This window comes from Planococcus citri, chromosome 1 (genome assembly GCF_950023065.1).
Source record: "Planococcus citri chromosome 1, ihPlaCitr1.1, whole genome shotgun sequence".
Classification (NCBI taxonomy): Eukaryota; Metazoa; Arthropoda; class Insecta; order Hemiptera; family Pseudococcidae; genus Planococcus; species Planococcus citri.
In genome coordinates this window covers 15,028,760-15,044,347 of record NC_088677.1, presented here as the reverse complement: position 1 = coordinate 15,044,347, position 15,588 = coordinate 15,028,760, and the positions used below count along the sequence as shown (strand labels likewise).

The 15,588-nt window shown below is 33.3% G+C and overlaps 1 protein-coding gene across 2 annotated transcripts in view; it reads right to left on the bottom strand.

Moving 5' to 3' along the window:
- Positions 1-15,588, bottom strand: part of LOC135847977 (uncharacterized) — a 746,225-nt gene that overhangs the window by 69,595 nt on the left and 661,042 nt on the right. For both annotated transcript variants that reach the window (XM_065367729.1, XM_065367736.1), the window contains one exon: positions 10,710-10,957. In XM_065367729.1, coding sequence (XP_065223801.1) covers positions 10,710-10,957 — 248 coding nt within the window. The remainder of the gene's footprint in view (positions 1-10,709; positions 10,958-15,588) is intronic.

Sequence of the window (15,588 nt, the reverse complement as noted above, 5' to 3'; positions counted from 1 at the left end):
GGGCAATTTATCTTGCGAAATTGCACACCAATGACAATTCACCTCCTGAGAAAATTAATCTCTTGCGAAAATTTACCGCGTAAGATAGTTTATCTCGTGAGAAAATTTACAGCGTAAGACAATTTATATCATTAGAACCTCCGGTGAAAAAAAGTTCACATACCAAGATATCCGCCCTCAGGCTACATTTTCTTTCAATGAAAAATTGAAAAAAAAGTGACCTACCAATCAATTTACTCATCAGAGAACACTGACCTCATTGATGAAGTCAAATATCATGCTCCACTCCCTCTACTCTTTCACCTTCGTCCCAGCTGAAAAAACTAACGTCAGTTTTGTAATCCATGGGCTCAAAAACATTTGTCGTCTTAGTATGCAAAGTGGCCAACTCCATTTTTGTGAATTGTTCAGGAATGTGAAAAACAGCATAAAAAAAATCAACCATTGATGGGTGTTACATCAAAGGAAAAAAAAGATCTGCTAAAAATTTTTTTCACTTGACACATTTTAAGCCACTTTGAGTGAAGTTAGATATTTTTCCCAACTTCAAACGCGGATACTACACCAATGAATTCACCTGAGGTAATTTTCAATGTCGGAACTTATTTACAAAGTGTTCACCTTTCAGATGGTGTTCATAACTCATTTTCATGTAACATAAAAATAAAACAGTTTCGCGTAGCTGAATACACAGTGCGTTATCCTTTGGCGGAGTTAAATAATTTTCAATGGGCCTGCACAAGTGTGTTTTCAAGATTTCAACTTATGAATTAAGTGAAGAAAAATCAGATGACGCTCATAACTCATTTTGGTCAAAACTTGGAGTTAGCCACTTTGCGTATTAAGGAGACGATGTGATTTAGATACAACTGGGTAAGACTTGAAAAAAACATTGCATCAACAAGGTGCCAATTCTTGAAATTTAAAGGGCAACCAAGCTTTGAAAAAAAATTGAGAAATACGTGTTTTTGCGACTTTGGGAATGTGTAGTACTTTGGTAACTAAACAAATTTTGTCATAGGTACTAAATTTTTGCCCAACTGAAATTAAAAGGACCAGAAATATTTGTTCCTTATAAAAAAATGTTTTCAAAATATTTCTGGTCTCCTTCAATTTTGAAGTTAGGCAAGAATTCATAAAGACGAAATCTGTTTAATTAGTTATGAGGTAAATTTTCTCTGGAGATAAATTTTCTTATGTGGTAAATTTTCAGAGATAAATTTTCTCAAGAGATAAATTGTCTTACAAGATAAATTGCCTCAGGTGTGCAATTGCGCTAGATAAATTCTCACCAAATCGTTTTTTCTGTCCGTCTAATTGTAAATAAATATGTTCAATACATCGTCGTTGGTACCCAAGATTGGCTGTCTTGGAAAGACAAGGTAGACAAGTACTTGATGTTCTATAGCCATATACAATGCCATTGACATCACCCGCCAAAAAAGTAAGTTGATATCAGCTTGGCAGAAAGTCATTTGATCAAGTAAAAATTATCATATGTATCTCAGTGTATGTCAGAAGAGCTGCATAGTTGAATAGCTGGCAGGATCTCCGCTTGTGAGGCATGTGAAGTGCTCTCAAAAAAATTTGATGACAAAGCTAAAGACCAGTGACTTCAGTAACTAATTAACAAGCTATCAGCCATTCGCTGATTGCAAGATAGTTTTTGCATTTCCTTTCACCATATTGGCTGATTGATGGTTGCATTAGTTGCTAAGTTTGATTTTAATACATATCAACTTGGAGTGTGAAGCTGATTTTCCATGTCTTGACCTTTTTTTATAATTTATGAAGGAGAATGTACCTACCTAGACCTACTACTTTAATTAAAATGAAGTCAAATGAACTTGTAAATTAGAATATTCATGACTCAACCAAATAAAATCATTCTTACACGAATAAAACAATATACTCGTAGAAAATTAAATTCCAAATCAGTCCCAAATTCAGTTTGATAAACAGTAATTGCTAATTGTCTCTATGTCGAAATACAGTTTGTTTTGTTGGCCACATATAAACTGAAAATTCATAAATTTATTGCCATTTAAAAATTACTTTTAAATTTCTGAGGAATACAGTACTAAAATTCTAATCATCACAGACACAAACAACCATGCTGGTTATTTCTTAGAATTTGGCGCCAAAATATTGCTAAGCATTATAATAAATCCTAATTTCTAATTGGCTCTATTGAAATGCTATTTGAAAACAAAAAAAGCAACATGAGATTTCCAAGCTGGATTAATTAATTGAAAGATCAAGACAGGTGATCAGCTGTTGGAGTTATAATTCATTTCCAAGGTATTGCACATTTTGCCAAGTCGTTTCAAATTGTTTAAATCCAGCTCTCCCACCAAAGTCTGAAGCGGATAAGAAACTAACTAGTAAGTAATCTCTCCAATTCTCTTATCATGCATGAAAGAAATGTTAATCTGATTACAACTTCTTCATCATCTAGTGAAACAATGTATGCAGAATTCGGTAAGAAGACCAGTTCTGAATTTTATTACAAAAATATCTGGTAAATTGGTAATAAGTAATAATGATGTACCTAAATCAACGCAATAATACTATAGTAATTACTAAAGAAGTGAGATCGAGTGTAAATGTAAATATTGTTCTGGTAAATGACACTATGGTTAAAGAAGTGTTTAAGGTGGATCCCCCATGGAAAACCACCTTACTCAGCTTGAACAGAAAAACTCTTCCAGTAAATGGCCAAAAGTAAACAAAGCAATACTTGTCCAATTTCAACCCAAAATGTGCTCTACTTGCTGATTGTGAGCAAGTGAATGCAGTTATATCATCATCCAATAATTCTTGGTGGATTGACAATGTGGAGCCACCAAGCATACCTATTACTCCAAATCACGAATGGTTTTCAATGTATGAACCATTGCTAAACAATAATGAAAGCCGTCTCATCTGTGGTAACAAATTGTGATTCAAAATCAAATACTGTTAGGTATTGCTGATTACAAGGGAGTTTTTGCCAATTGTTTTTTTTTGTTGATGTCTCAACTGCATAATATTATACTGAAAATAGTACAAAATGAAATTTACCAACACCTATAGAAGTGTTGAGTAGTCCTACAGCTGAAGACTGAAAAATATACATTATATTGACAGCGGAACAGTAACTTTGGATCTTTCTTTAGAAAATATGATTGTTGCTTTTTACTTTTGAATGATATTGAAATATTAATGCTAATTCAGATTTGAACAAGGCCTGATTTTTCAGAAACAGCATGATAGCTGAAACCTCCATAACCAGAATTTCAAATTTTTGAAAATTCAAAATTGATTATTTTTGATGATTTGGGCTTGAAAAAAAATGCAGACATATTTACCTATTCGGTAAACATGATGAAAACTAGACTTTACAATTTACACTAATACCTAAGTTTCAATTCCTCTGAACTAAAGACTCGCCATTTCCGGTCATTCTGGAGCCTCGAGAGCCATTTTAGATTTCTTCAGAATTGTTTGAATTTCTCCAGTAGCTGATAAAAATCAATTCGGGCAGCTAAAAATCGAGTTATGAATTATTCTCGAATTGTTTTACGACCTTATTCACATGAGAGAATGACTGCATCTTGCCTAAAATCATCCCCTCTCCTCGATCCGAATTTCTCCACTTCGAGTCATTTTGTAGCCTCCAGCGCAAATTTAGATCTCTTCAGAATTTTTCAATCTCTCTGAAAGGTGTGGAATTAATTCGAGGTGTGACATGTTCTCAATCTGTTCAAGGAGTTTATTATCCCATACCACAGATAATTTACTTGAGCGTATTATTGTGTTTTTTTTTGTTGTAAGTAAGTACTAAGTAAGAAATTTAATTATCACGGAGAAAATATCACATCGAGAATTACGTTTGAAGCTCTATCATAGCTTGAAATAGTCAAGCTTGGTTTCAGGCAAAAGGCGGCTCTTGTTTGGAGGCATTGCAGCCAATTTGTGTAAATTTCGGCTTTCTGGTGAACAATAATTTTTCATTTTTTACCCTCATAAGTAGGTACTATGCAGTAGAAAAAAGTCACCCCACTGAAATCAATTTCCATGCCTTGGAGAAATATTTTAAAAATTCTGGTGAAATCAAAAATCTCGCTGCAGGCTGAAAAAGATCTCAAAATGATATATTCCGGATCTGAGGAGTTGTTTTCATATGTACAACACACAACCGTCAAGAAAATCTCAAAAATAATCGGCTGAAATACATTTGCCCACTTTTTGAAGAAATTATAAAATTGTAGAGAAATCAAAAATTATGCTGGAGGCTTCAGAATCCAAAATTGTTGAAAATGGTGAAATTTGGTTTATCAGAGTTGATACTAGTTACAAATAATTTTCATCTAGATCTTTGGATAAACAAATAGGTACAAAAATCACGGACAATGTAAAATCCAAACATCCTCTATGGAGACTTCGGAACGACTAGGATTTGAAACCACAAAGTGGTTGCGAATTAAAATACAGCAGAAATTGAACTTCATGAGTCATGAGAATAAACTTTTCTATGATATAGTGACAGACTCACACAAAAAATTTGATAATATTATATTTATGAGACAAAATGTACCTACATACATAAACCTTGTCGGAGATCTACTAGCAGTTGACGTTATACTCGTATGTACTTTGAACGCGGATATGGATCTGACAATGAAAGAACAACAGTTCATCGCATACATATAGGTCAGAGTTCTCAACAACATGTACTATAATATGTATAAATTCTTTCCTCATACAAAACTAAGTAGTCGACAAGAACTAACTATGTGAAGACCCTCCTTTATATGAAACAAGCTACTAGCTATTTGCTGATTGCAAGATAGTTTCTGCATTGGCTTCCACCATTTTGGTTGAAACTAGAAGCTGATTTTTCAATATTATTCTTGATCTTTTTTATAGGTAATTTATAAAATAGAATGTACCAACCACTTTTATTGAAATTAAATCAAATAAATTCCTTGTAAATTAGAACATTCAACTAAACAACTTTTAATGGCATAATCAACATAATCTCAGCTCAAACATTTAGCGTTGATTTAAAAATTTAATTTTTCTGATTTTTCAGTTCCACTTCTTATTGATTGAATTTTTATAAAATTAAATTCAAAAAATAATTGATTGGGCCATTTAAAAATTTCTTTGCTATGAATCCCATCTCAAAATAGCACATCATCATTGATGAAAACAACTGCAGGTAAATTTTTCAAATTTGGCGCCAAAATATTACTGCTTAGCTTTATAAAAATATACTAGGTACCGTAAACTGGGGTAACATTGAAATCGCGGGGTAACATTGAAGGGTGTGGTTTTTCATCACGTTATGCTCCATGGCGGTGGAACTATGAAGAATGGAGCAATTCTGACACCGGGAATGGATAGAGTACACTTTGGCAGTTATTTTTCCTATTTTATCATTTTCAACTAGTGGTTCCAACACCAATGAAAAAGCAAGTGAAAAAAAGTGGTGTTTTAATTAATTTTAATTAATGTGAAAAGCTTGGTGTCTGGAATTTTGAATTTTCAAATAATGAGTCAAGTGACATTATAGATGTGTTGGTACACCTCCTGACTACAAATTAGCGCATTTGTTCATGTGCCAAAGTTCTTCCCTGAGGTGTAAAAAAATGATATTCGAACCGGGGTAACTTTGAAGGCTATAAAAAAATCATGAAATTTCAGTAAAATTGACCAAAAATGCATGAAAATGCTTGAAAACTTGTTAAAAATGATGTGAAAACTTGAAAAACAGTTCTAAAATCATTGAAAAATCATGAAATTCGGTCAAATTGGCCAAAATGCATGAAAAACGCCTGAAAACTAGAAAAATTTCAAATTATCATTTTGGAGCACTCTTTCATAAATTCAATTGTGAATATGGATAATTTTGTAGGTGCTTGACGCGTATAAAGTGACCAAGAAGTGAATATTCATGTTTTTGATAATTTTTGACCTTGAGCGAAGCACATTTCAAGGGGCCTTCAAAGTTACCCCAAACGCTGGGTAACTTTGAAGGGCACTTCTTTTGGCTTTTGCGCCTGACAGGAAAAAGGTAGACAACTTCTGTAAACGCCAAAACATAGTGCTGACATAGCTTTATCAAAAGCACCACACACATTTCCCCTACTTCCGCCATTCATACCTTTAAACATGAAAAATTCTGAAAAATTCTTCAATGTTACCCCAGTTTACGGTACTTGTTAATTGCCTATATCTTCGAAAATACTAGGTACTTGCTGATTGGCTATGTGTTAACAATGACAAAAAAGCAATTACCATAGACGTTTTTCGCGCTATTAAAAAAATATTAATGAATTAAAAAAGTGCTGCATCAATGTAAGATCATGTTTGTTAAAATTTTTTTTAAAAAAACGCAAACCGATGAATAGGTATGATATAAATTGAGGAAAACATAAATTGTTTCTCAATGTAAATTGGCATCACCTTGTAAGAAGTATCTAAAGCATACAAAATTCAAAAAGTTCAACTTCAATTCATCATTGTCGGGATCTTCTTATTGTGTTGATCAGAATAATCGAAATAGGTATTATCAATAGTCATTATTATTGCCAATTTTAAAAAATTTAGAAAAATAGCTATAAACGTATGAAATTTTTTCATTTTTTTTGACATTGACAATAATGATCAAAAAATTTGCACCACTGCGTTTCAAAATATTTCTTCCAGCAGAGACCTTCATTTTTGAGTTGAAAGTTGGTCAGAAAAAATTTCAACTTTGGAGGTATCCCTGGAAGGAAGAAATGGGTTCTCAAACAGTGGGTAATTTTCGAAAAAATCGTAATTTTTCGATCTTTTTTCCACTCAAGTAACTTGTTTTGGGGAAAATGGCCCTCTACCAAATACCAAAATTGTATTTGAGAGTCTGCAAAGATATAATGCTATTTTCGTCAAAATTCAAGACCACTTTTAAGGTTCTAGGTAGGTACTTAACTTTAGAAAATTTGCAAATTGCTCAGTTTTCGAAAAAATTCGTCTTGAAAACTTTTCTTCGCAAGTATTCCCAATTAATTTAACCAAAAATTTAAAAAATGTAATTTCTGAAACTACAAAAATATTTTGGAACGAAGTGGTCAATTTTTTGGTCATTCCTGCCAATTTCAAAAAAATCGAAAAAAAAATAATTTATAAGCTTCTGGCTATTTTCTAGATTTTTTTGAAATCGGCAATAATGACCAAAAAATTGGCACCACTGAGTTCCGAAATGTTACCCCAGGTTTAGAAATTATATCTGTCTATCCTTTGACATAATTATTGTGAAATCTTTGAGAAAACGAAATTTTCAAAACACGAATTCACCCAAGAATAAACGATTTGCAAATTTTCATTCGCTCAGTAGAACCCTAAAAGTGGTCTTGTGGATTTTAGCGGCAATAGCATACTTACATATACGTATATCGATATAGAATCTCAAACACTTTCATTTGGGACAAGGGCATTTTTCCCAAAACAGGTTGGGTAGCAACAGGAACGAAAAATCAACGATTTCTTCGAAAATGCCACCTGTTTGAGGGCCCAAAACTTCTCTCCAGGTGCAGGTGCACCACCGGAGCTATACAAATTTTAGCATTTCTTTACCTACTAAACTGAAATATTTATTTCAATTTATTATCTAACTGAAAAAATTATACAGCTGAACGAATGTTTACCGTTTTTAAATTTTTTGGCACCAAGTATTATTCAACACCTTCTCCCTTCTCACAATCTCCCAGCCTGTCCCAAGATTTGCATTTTTCTTAGTTATAAGTATGCAATATGCATGCAATTGGTGCATTTAAAGAGCCCTTTGGGCGGCTATTTCACAATGAAAATAGGAACCAAGTTTTCTCTGCAAGGAAAGTTACCAACCATGGACATGTTCTTTGCTTGAAAAAATGTTGGAGTGTTATTTTCGAGAGTTAACGTAATTTTATCCAGTCCTTAGTTTTTTCTCAAGTCCTTAACAGTCAGACTTGATATCCCAAAGTTTTGTGTATTGAAACTCGAAATCTGACAAATTTGCTGTGTGCAATTATTAATTGTACTGGCAATTTACTAAAATTATTCAATTCAAATCTCAAAAATTTTCCAAAAATTATCAGAAATTGGCTAAAAATTGCTACAAGTACACACATAGTTGGAGATTCCTCAAAAATGGCCAGCAATTTACTAATTTAACGGTAATTCACAAAAAAAAATGGAAAATTACCAAAAATTACCAAAACTTGCAAAAAGTTTGCTGAAAAGTGAACACCACAGTTATTGAAGCCATTTTTTTTAAAGTATCCGAATCAGAAATTTACTGAAAATTACCAGTAAGTAAGGCTAAGTACTCAATTTCCCGAATAGGTAATGATTCCTAAAAAATTTACAGTAATTTATCAAAAATTACTAGTAGGTAAATTACAAAAAATATACTTATGACTAAAATTTACAAAGAAAAATAAGTCTGCCTGTATGTATGCACAGTCTATTCACTACTCGTACTTATCAATTATGACTCTACGGTTTTTAGAACTTGAGAAGAAAAATATTGACAAAAAGGATGTAACCCGCGTAGCACAAGCGATGCCAAAGTCGATGGAAAAGAAGAGATCTCTAATCCATCACTTGTCAATACGTTATTTGTTGACACCAATGTCGATAAATGACAAGTGAGAAGTTGATATCAAAATTGACTGTCGTCTCCCTTCATTTTTTGTCTCGACAAGGTCTCGACATTGGTGTTATTTTTTTGAGTCTAAAAGAAGCAAATTTTGATTGAATAATGTGCGAAATGTGCCCAAAACTCTTTTTTTGATTCAAGTAAAATTATTCTCAAAAGTATTTCACCCTAAAAAAAATTTTTGAAAGAAAAAAAAGTTGCCCGGGGTAGGGATCGAACCTAGGTTGCTATTCACTTCTGTCATGTTCTCTAACCACTAGACCACTGCCGCTGTTGAGTGGAGAGGCCTTAAAAGAATATTCAGTTCATCTTATTCTGGACTTGGAAAATTTTTCTTATTGTACCTATTGTCGACTTTGACATCGACAAATGAGTCGGCAACACTTCGAAATTTCTAAAAAAAATTTATAGATCTTGTAGTCAACATCAAGTTTCTCATCAATATTAACCAGATATCTACAGAAGTATCTACTCAATGATGACATTTTGTAGATACTTTTGTAGACCCTATAATCGATATCGAAATTCAGATCATCTTGCCGATGCCAAAGTTGATGACAATTATTAGATTGACAAAAGGAACTATACAAGATCAAAATTTTGTAGATGTTTTTGTCGATCTTATAGTCGACATCAACTTTGGATTGACAAGATGACCTGAACTTTGATATTGATCATGGGTCTACAAAGGTATCTACAATATATATCGAAATCTTGCACATGACTGTAGATACAAATGTAGACAGCAATTACGACCATCAGCATTTTCATCATAATTTTTGAAAAATGTGTCAATTTTTAATTAATCACCTTAAACGTAGTTAGATTAACCCCGTTGTGGATAATATTCGGACTTTTTTCAATCAACAATCATGTAAAATCATGTTGATACTTTTGTCGAGGCCACTGACGATCTCGTCAGTGCTATGGGGGTAAAAGGATAAAATGTCTGATAGCACCAAAGTAGGTACGTACAGTTGGTGCAGAAAATATGTACATTTGCTTTAGGTTTAGCTCCATTGTTTTTTGTTACATGCTCTCATACTTTTAAAGATCAATCAAAAGTAATTTTCGATTCTGAAAGCTCAATTCTTCCTCTCTCAAAATCACTATTCACTTTTGGCCGTTCATGTTTTTAACCATGGAGACAAATGAACATTTGTGAAACACAACAGAAATGTCCGTTCTAAAAATATTCAGTTTGAATGACGTAAACATTCACTTTTTGGGATTTTTTGGGAAACCCATGAGAAAGTTTGAAGTAACAAATTTTTTGTATCATTACTGACTACTGTGTACCATTTCATGAAAGTTTTGAGCTGTTTTAAGCAAGTTATGCCTAATTGTTTTAAATCAACATGGGCTGAAAAGGCAGAAACACCTCAATAGAAATCCGAAAACGTGTAATTTCTCAGTTTCAAAAAGGTAACCTATACAAAGAAATAGCTAATAACTTGGAAATACCTGAGAGTACATTTGGTGATATTGTTAGAAGATACAAAAATGAAAACAGAGTAGCTTCTATCCTACAAACAGGCAGACTGAAAGTTCTAAGCGTATGATGAGCGAGTAATCATCCAAAAAATCCAAAAAAAATCCAAAATTAAGTGTTCTAAAGCTGACAATGGAAGTCAATCAAGCGATTTCAAAACAAATTTTGCCAATGACTGTTAGAAGAACCTTATATAATTATGGATACAACGGCAGAATAGGACAAAGAGAACCTTTTATAAAATAATTATGATAAGAATAGAAAAATAGGAGTAAATTTTTCGAAGGAGTAAGTAAGTACATTAACCAATCTATAAATTACTGGAATGATGTTATATTTTTCGATGAAAGTAAATAGGTATAATGTATTTGGATCAGATGGTCGTGAAATCGTATGGAGAAAACCAACTGTAATGCAATGAGTTTAATGATTAGTGAAAACGAAAGCAAACAGCCCCAAGTGGTAGAGTCATGACTTCGCTCTCAAATGTCTCAACTAGTCATAGCATAAATTTGTTAAATTCTAAGATATCACTTAGGCACTCACCTATACTGATCCCGCTGGCTTGCAGGTACTCTGAGGTCATAAATTGCGATACTAAGGAAGATTTGCCAACACCACATGATCCCAACATAACAACTCTAAATGGCGGATTGATGCCTGGACAGCTGGCACAACTCGATTCCCTGGAAGATGGTAATGATGGTACAGCGCTGGTTGTGCCTCCATGTGAACTACAGGCTCCTCCAGACATCATGGCGCAAGTTGTTCCGCATACTGTTACTTGCTCGGTACTGGAATTTAAAAAACAAACAAATAAAATGTATTCCAGAATACTAAGTTCAAAAAACCCGTTATTCAACGGTGAATAGTTTTTTTATTTTGCATTGCATTGCATTGCATTGCAATTTCATATTATTTACTTAGGTAAGTATATCTAATGCAATTTTTCTTTCATCCAGACTAATTTTTAATTCAAATCTCACCAAAAAATTACAACTCTCAACTTGGAAGAAAACCTACGTCAGGAAAACATTGCAAATATTTAATCAACTAATTTAAAAAAATACCTACACTCAAAACCTAACCTTACAACTTATCCAACATCAATGTACCTCAATTTCGGTCCAATACACTTTCAACTTTCAACATTCACGTTGCAAACACGACCAAGTACATATAAAAGCTCAATTCGGGCTATTGTACTATACCCTGTTTAACTTATCGTACTCGAATTCATTCAACTTACCTACCCATAGTACATAAAACAGTAAACAAAACAACACACCAGTATTTGGCAACTTTTACAATCAAACTTGGTATAAATTTATTCCACTCCAAGGTGCGGTTACTCGTTTAGAGAAAAGACACAGGATCGCGTTTTATGATTAATTTCGAAAAAATGCAGTCAATTTCAACAGCTCGGGGCGAATTTATATTCTACCTACTGTTGTTAATCGTCTTAATGCGACCAAATTAACATTTTTTCAGGCTTTTTTCCCACTACTAAATACTCGCTCGTCGTGAACCAGTAAAAGTGGCCCTAATCTAGCGAAAAGCTTTCACATTCGCAGTTCAAATAAACGAGTTTTCGCTCAACTCGATCCCGCGATGCGAAAAAAGCTATCGCCATTAACTCGTTTTCCCAATCATTATATTTATATTGAAGGCATAAATTTCTCACCAGCGAAGATCCGCGCGAATCGTGTTTATTCGACGAGTATTTTCTTAATGGAAAGTCGTTTTAATTACATCTTTAATGAGAGTGAAAATTAAAGCCAATGGTTTCATTTTTGTTCAATTTCATAGATGTTATTCGTCGTTGTCGTCGTTTGTTTTGAATCGTGATGGAGAATTTATCGGAGCGTGATTCTTATTTTTTTTTTTTTTACTCCATCAGTGTCCTCATATACTGCGATCACATCGACGAGATATACATTCACATACTTATACACAGTATAAAGATAGGCAAATGCGAAAATCATTCGTGTTTTTTTTTTTACAGAGAACAAACATTATACTTACTTCAATGACGCTAACAGATTTTTTTCAAAAACAAAACGTCCATGTGTAAGTATTTGCTCCATAACAACGCTTTTTTGACCAAAGGAATAACAAGAGTAAAGGGAGTAGCGCCCCTTCCTTAAAAAAATTAGATTTTTTTACTCCTTTGACCCAAAAGTACCAACTCAGAATATAATTGCAGATAAAAAGCAAGCCTCAAAATATAATTTTTATTACCCCATAAATAAAATAGGTAAAATGTAGATGAGAAGAGTTGGCTTGAAAATGTTTAGGAACAGTGGGTTGAGGCTCCTTCAAGTTCCTCGTCATCCAAATACTTGCAATTCCGATTTAAATTTACAAAAAAATCTTGAATTGAGCAGAATTTTGTATTGTTTTCAAGAATTTTGAAGCCTATAGAACCACCCTTTTCTCCCATAACATATTTTTTTTTCAAAATTTTCAAAACTCACGTTTTCTATAATGAGTGGAGGAAAAGGGGGTTAAATACTCGTAGAGCTCAGTATTGATTTTAAAAATACGAGTAACTACGAATTTTCGCAGTACCATTTTCAACATCATTTTGCAACAATTTTCTGTTGGAATTTTATCAATTTTGGATTGGGGAAGAATGAGATGGTTTATGCAGAAAATACATAGAGTAGGAATCGTGAAACTCGTTGAAATCGAACAAAATGTTCGGTTTCTTTTCAGGTAGATAGGAACGTACCTACCTATTAAAATTTAAAATTCAATCACGAAAATCGCTGTAGACCAGAAATGTGGGAGTGGTGGCCCGAAAATACACAATACCTATGTAAGATTTCACATTTTGAACTCATGTTCAGATATCTGCTGGTCGAATGGTACACGAACTTTGGTATGAGAAGGAAAGATTTCAGTACAAAAACCATTAAATTTTTGGTGTTTTTTTTTGAGAGGGAGGGGGAGGATTTCATTGCCTCCGATAGCGTTTCTGTAATTCTGAAAATAACGTCCACGCTGACAATTTTCAACAAAAACAAAATCAGTCGAAAAATTGAGCGAAACAATTGCCAAAAAAATTCAGTTCAGCTCGTTGATCATTCGAATTACGAATACAAAATTTATAGATTGGCTTTCGAAAAATAAGCGAGGTAATAATTGAAGAGCTCTATTCCAAAGTGGGTTAAGTCATTTTTTCCTCCAAAAAATGCGTTTAGAGTTTTCGATGCTGAAATTTGTTCTGTTTCCAAAGGTCGGTGCACATTTCCTTTCTTTGGACATAGAACAATTACTTGTAGAAAAATTTACTTTGAAAAAACGATGACTTAACCCACTTTCGAAATAAAAATCTCCGAAAAACGTGCCTTTTTTAAAAATGACTTAAGTAACCCCCTTTGGAATAGAATTCTTCAATCGAAAGTTATTGATTTTTTCAATTCTATTGAATATGTAAGATGGTATTGTCAAATTCTCAAGAATTTTCAAACAGGACCGGATTCCGCTCCAGGCGAACTATTTTCATGCCCCACTCTACCTCCCTTTCCCCTTCACCACCACAAAAAATGAAGCCCAAAAGGGTGAAAAAATCAAACAAAAAGTCGAACAAAGTAAGCAAAAATGCCCCACACAGCCAAATCACAGTGGGTACTGAATTCCATTTCTTTACTATTAGGGAATGGCTAAAAATTCGAAATCGCCTAAATTTTCAAGGAAACAAAATTTCACTCTTTGAATTCAATTTTAGGCAAATCGATGTCTCAATTATTGATTAGGTAGGTACGTACATAATTTGAATTTACTTTCATTGATTGGGAAAGTCTCTCTTTTTTGGCCAAAAATTTCAAAAATGCAATCAAATTTTTTGCCTATCACATCCATATTTGACCTGAGTTCTGATTGAACGGACATTATAGAGTGAATCGCAAAAAAAAATCGCGAGATTTTAGCCAAATTCAGTGGAGACATTCGTTCCGAGTTGAAACTTACTCAGGATAAATTTCAGCTCAGAAGATGCTCTTACAGGGAATATTTATGGGTCCTCGCCTCCTTAGAGAGAAGAAATTTTTGAAAAATCGTGGTTTCTTTTGCTCCAGTACGTACCCAAACTGTGTTGAGGAAAATGACCTAGTTCCAAAAATTATTATTTGAAATTCTGCATCGACCTTAGTTGACCTAGGCCACCTTTTGAGGTTCTACTTGGCGGTTAAAAATTTGCAAATCGCTTATTTTTGAGTAAATTTTTTCTTCGAATGCAAAATAATTTTGAATAATTGAAAACGATTGTCAAAAACTTATTTAACTTCTTTGAGTTTTTTAAACTTGCAATAATCAGCATAAATTTACCTCTCATTCCAAAATATTCGTCCAGTTTCAGAAAATTACATAAATCGATGCTTTGGCATAATTAATGCGAAGTATTCGAAGAGAAAATATTTTCAAAACACGAATTTATCCGGAAAATGGGATTTGCTAATTCTCAATCGCTCAATAAAACCCTGAAAGTGATCTTAGATTTTGATGGAAATGGCCTAAGTCGACGCAGAGTCTCAAATACTTTCTTTTGGAAACGGGTACATTTTTTTCCAAACCATGTTTGTAGAGGCTGAAGCGAAGAAACCACGATTTTTTCGAAAAATTCCTCTGTTTGAGGCCTTATGGTATTATATTATTTCCCCACAGGAATAGTGATATTTTCGAAGCTAAAAATTTTCTGGTTGAATTTCAACTCAAAATGAAGTCTCTATACTGAATTTAGTAAAATTCTTCGACCTTTTTTTCGCAATATACACCCTAATAACTAAACTTTACTATACCCATCACCTTGTTTTTTAAAAACTGAATCTCAGCTTAAAGAATTTCCCAGACTAGATGATTCGGCGCGAGGGGACATTTCAAGTAATTGTAATACATTCGTAATAACTTTTGAACATAATAAAAAGCCAATTTTCTCAACTCCTGGCGCAGAACCCGTTTATTACCGCTTGATACAGAAATGTAGTTTCCAAGCTTTAAAAAAATGAAAACAGACGCTTGTGAAAGTACTGAATATTTGTATTTGCTCCACAGTTCAATAGTTAGATACGTACCTATGTACATTTTGAACCCATTCTTCAAGAGACCATGGTATGAAAGATAATATTTATGCATAAATTAGCGGCTCGTTGGTTCTTTAAACCCAATAAAACAGGATTTTACTAACAAGATAATTATGTACCAGCAAAATTGTTTCAACAAAAAATGAATTTTTAAAACGATTTCAGGTAAATTTTTTTTGCATTTTCACGATTTTGAAAAAATTTCTCAATTTTTGGTGAGTTTCTATTCACAAACTTTCACAGAAAACATTCGAATTTTCTAACACTTTTCGGGAATGATTACCGGTAATTCATTTCAGTCGAGGGTTCAATCAAACACAAAGAACACTGAAAGTCAACAA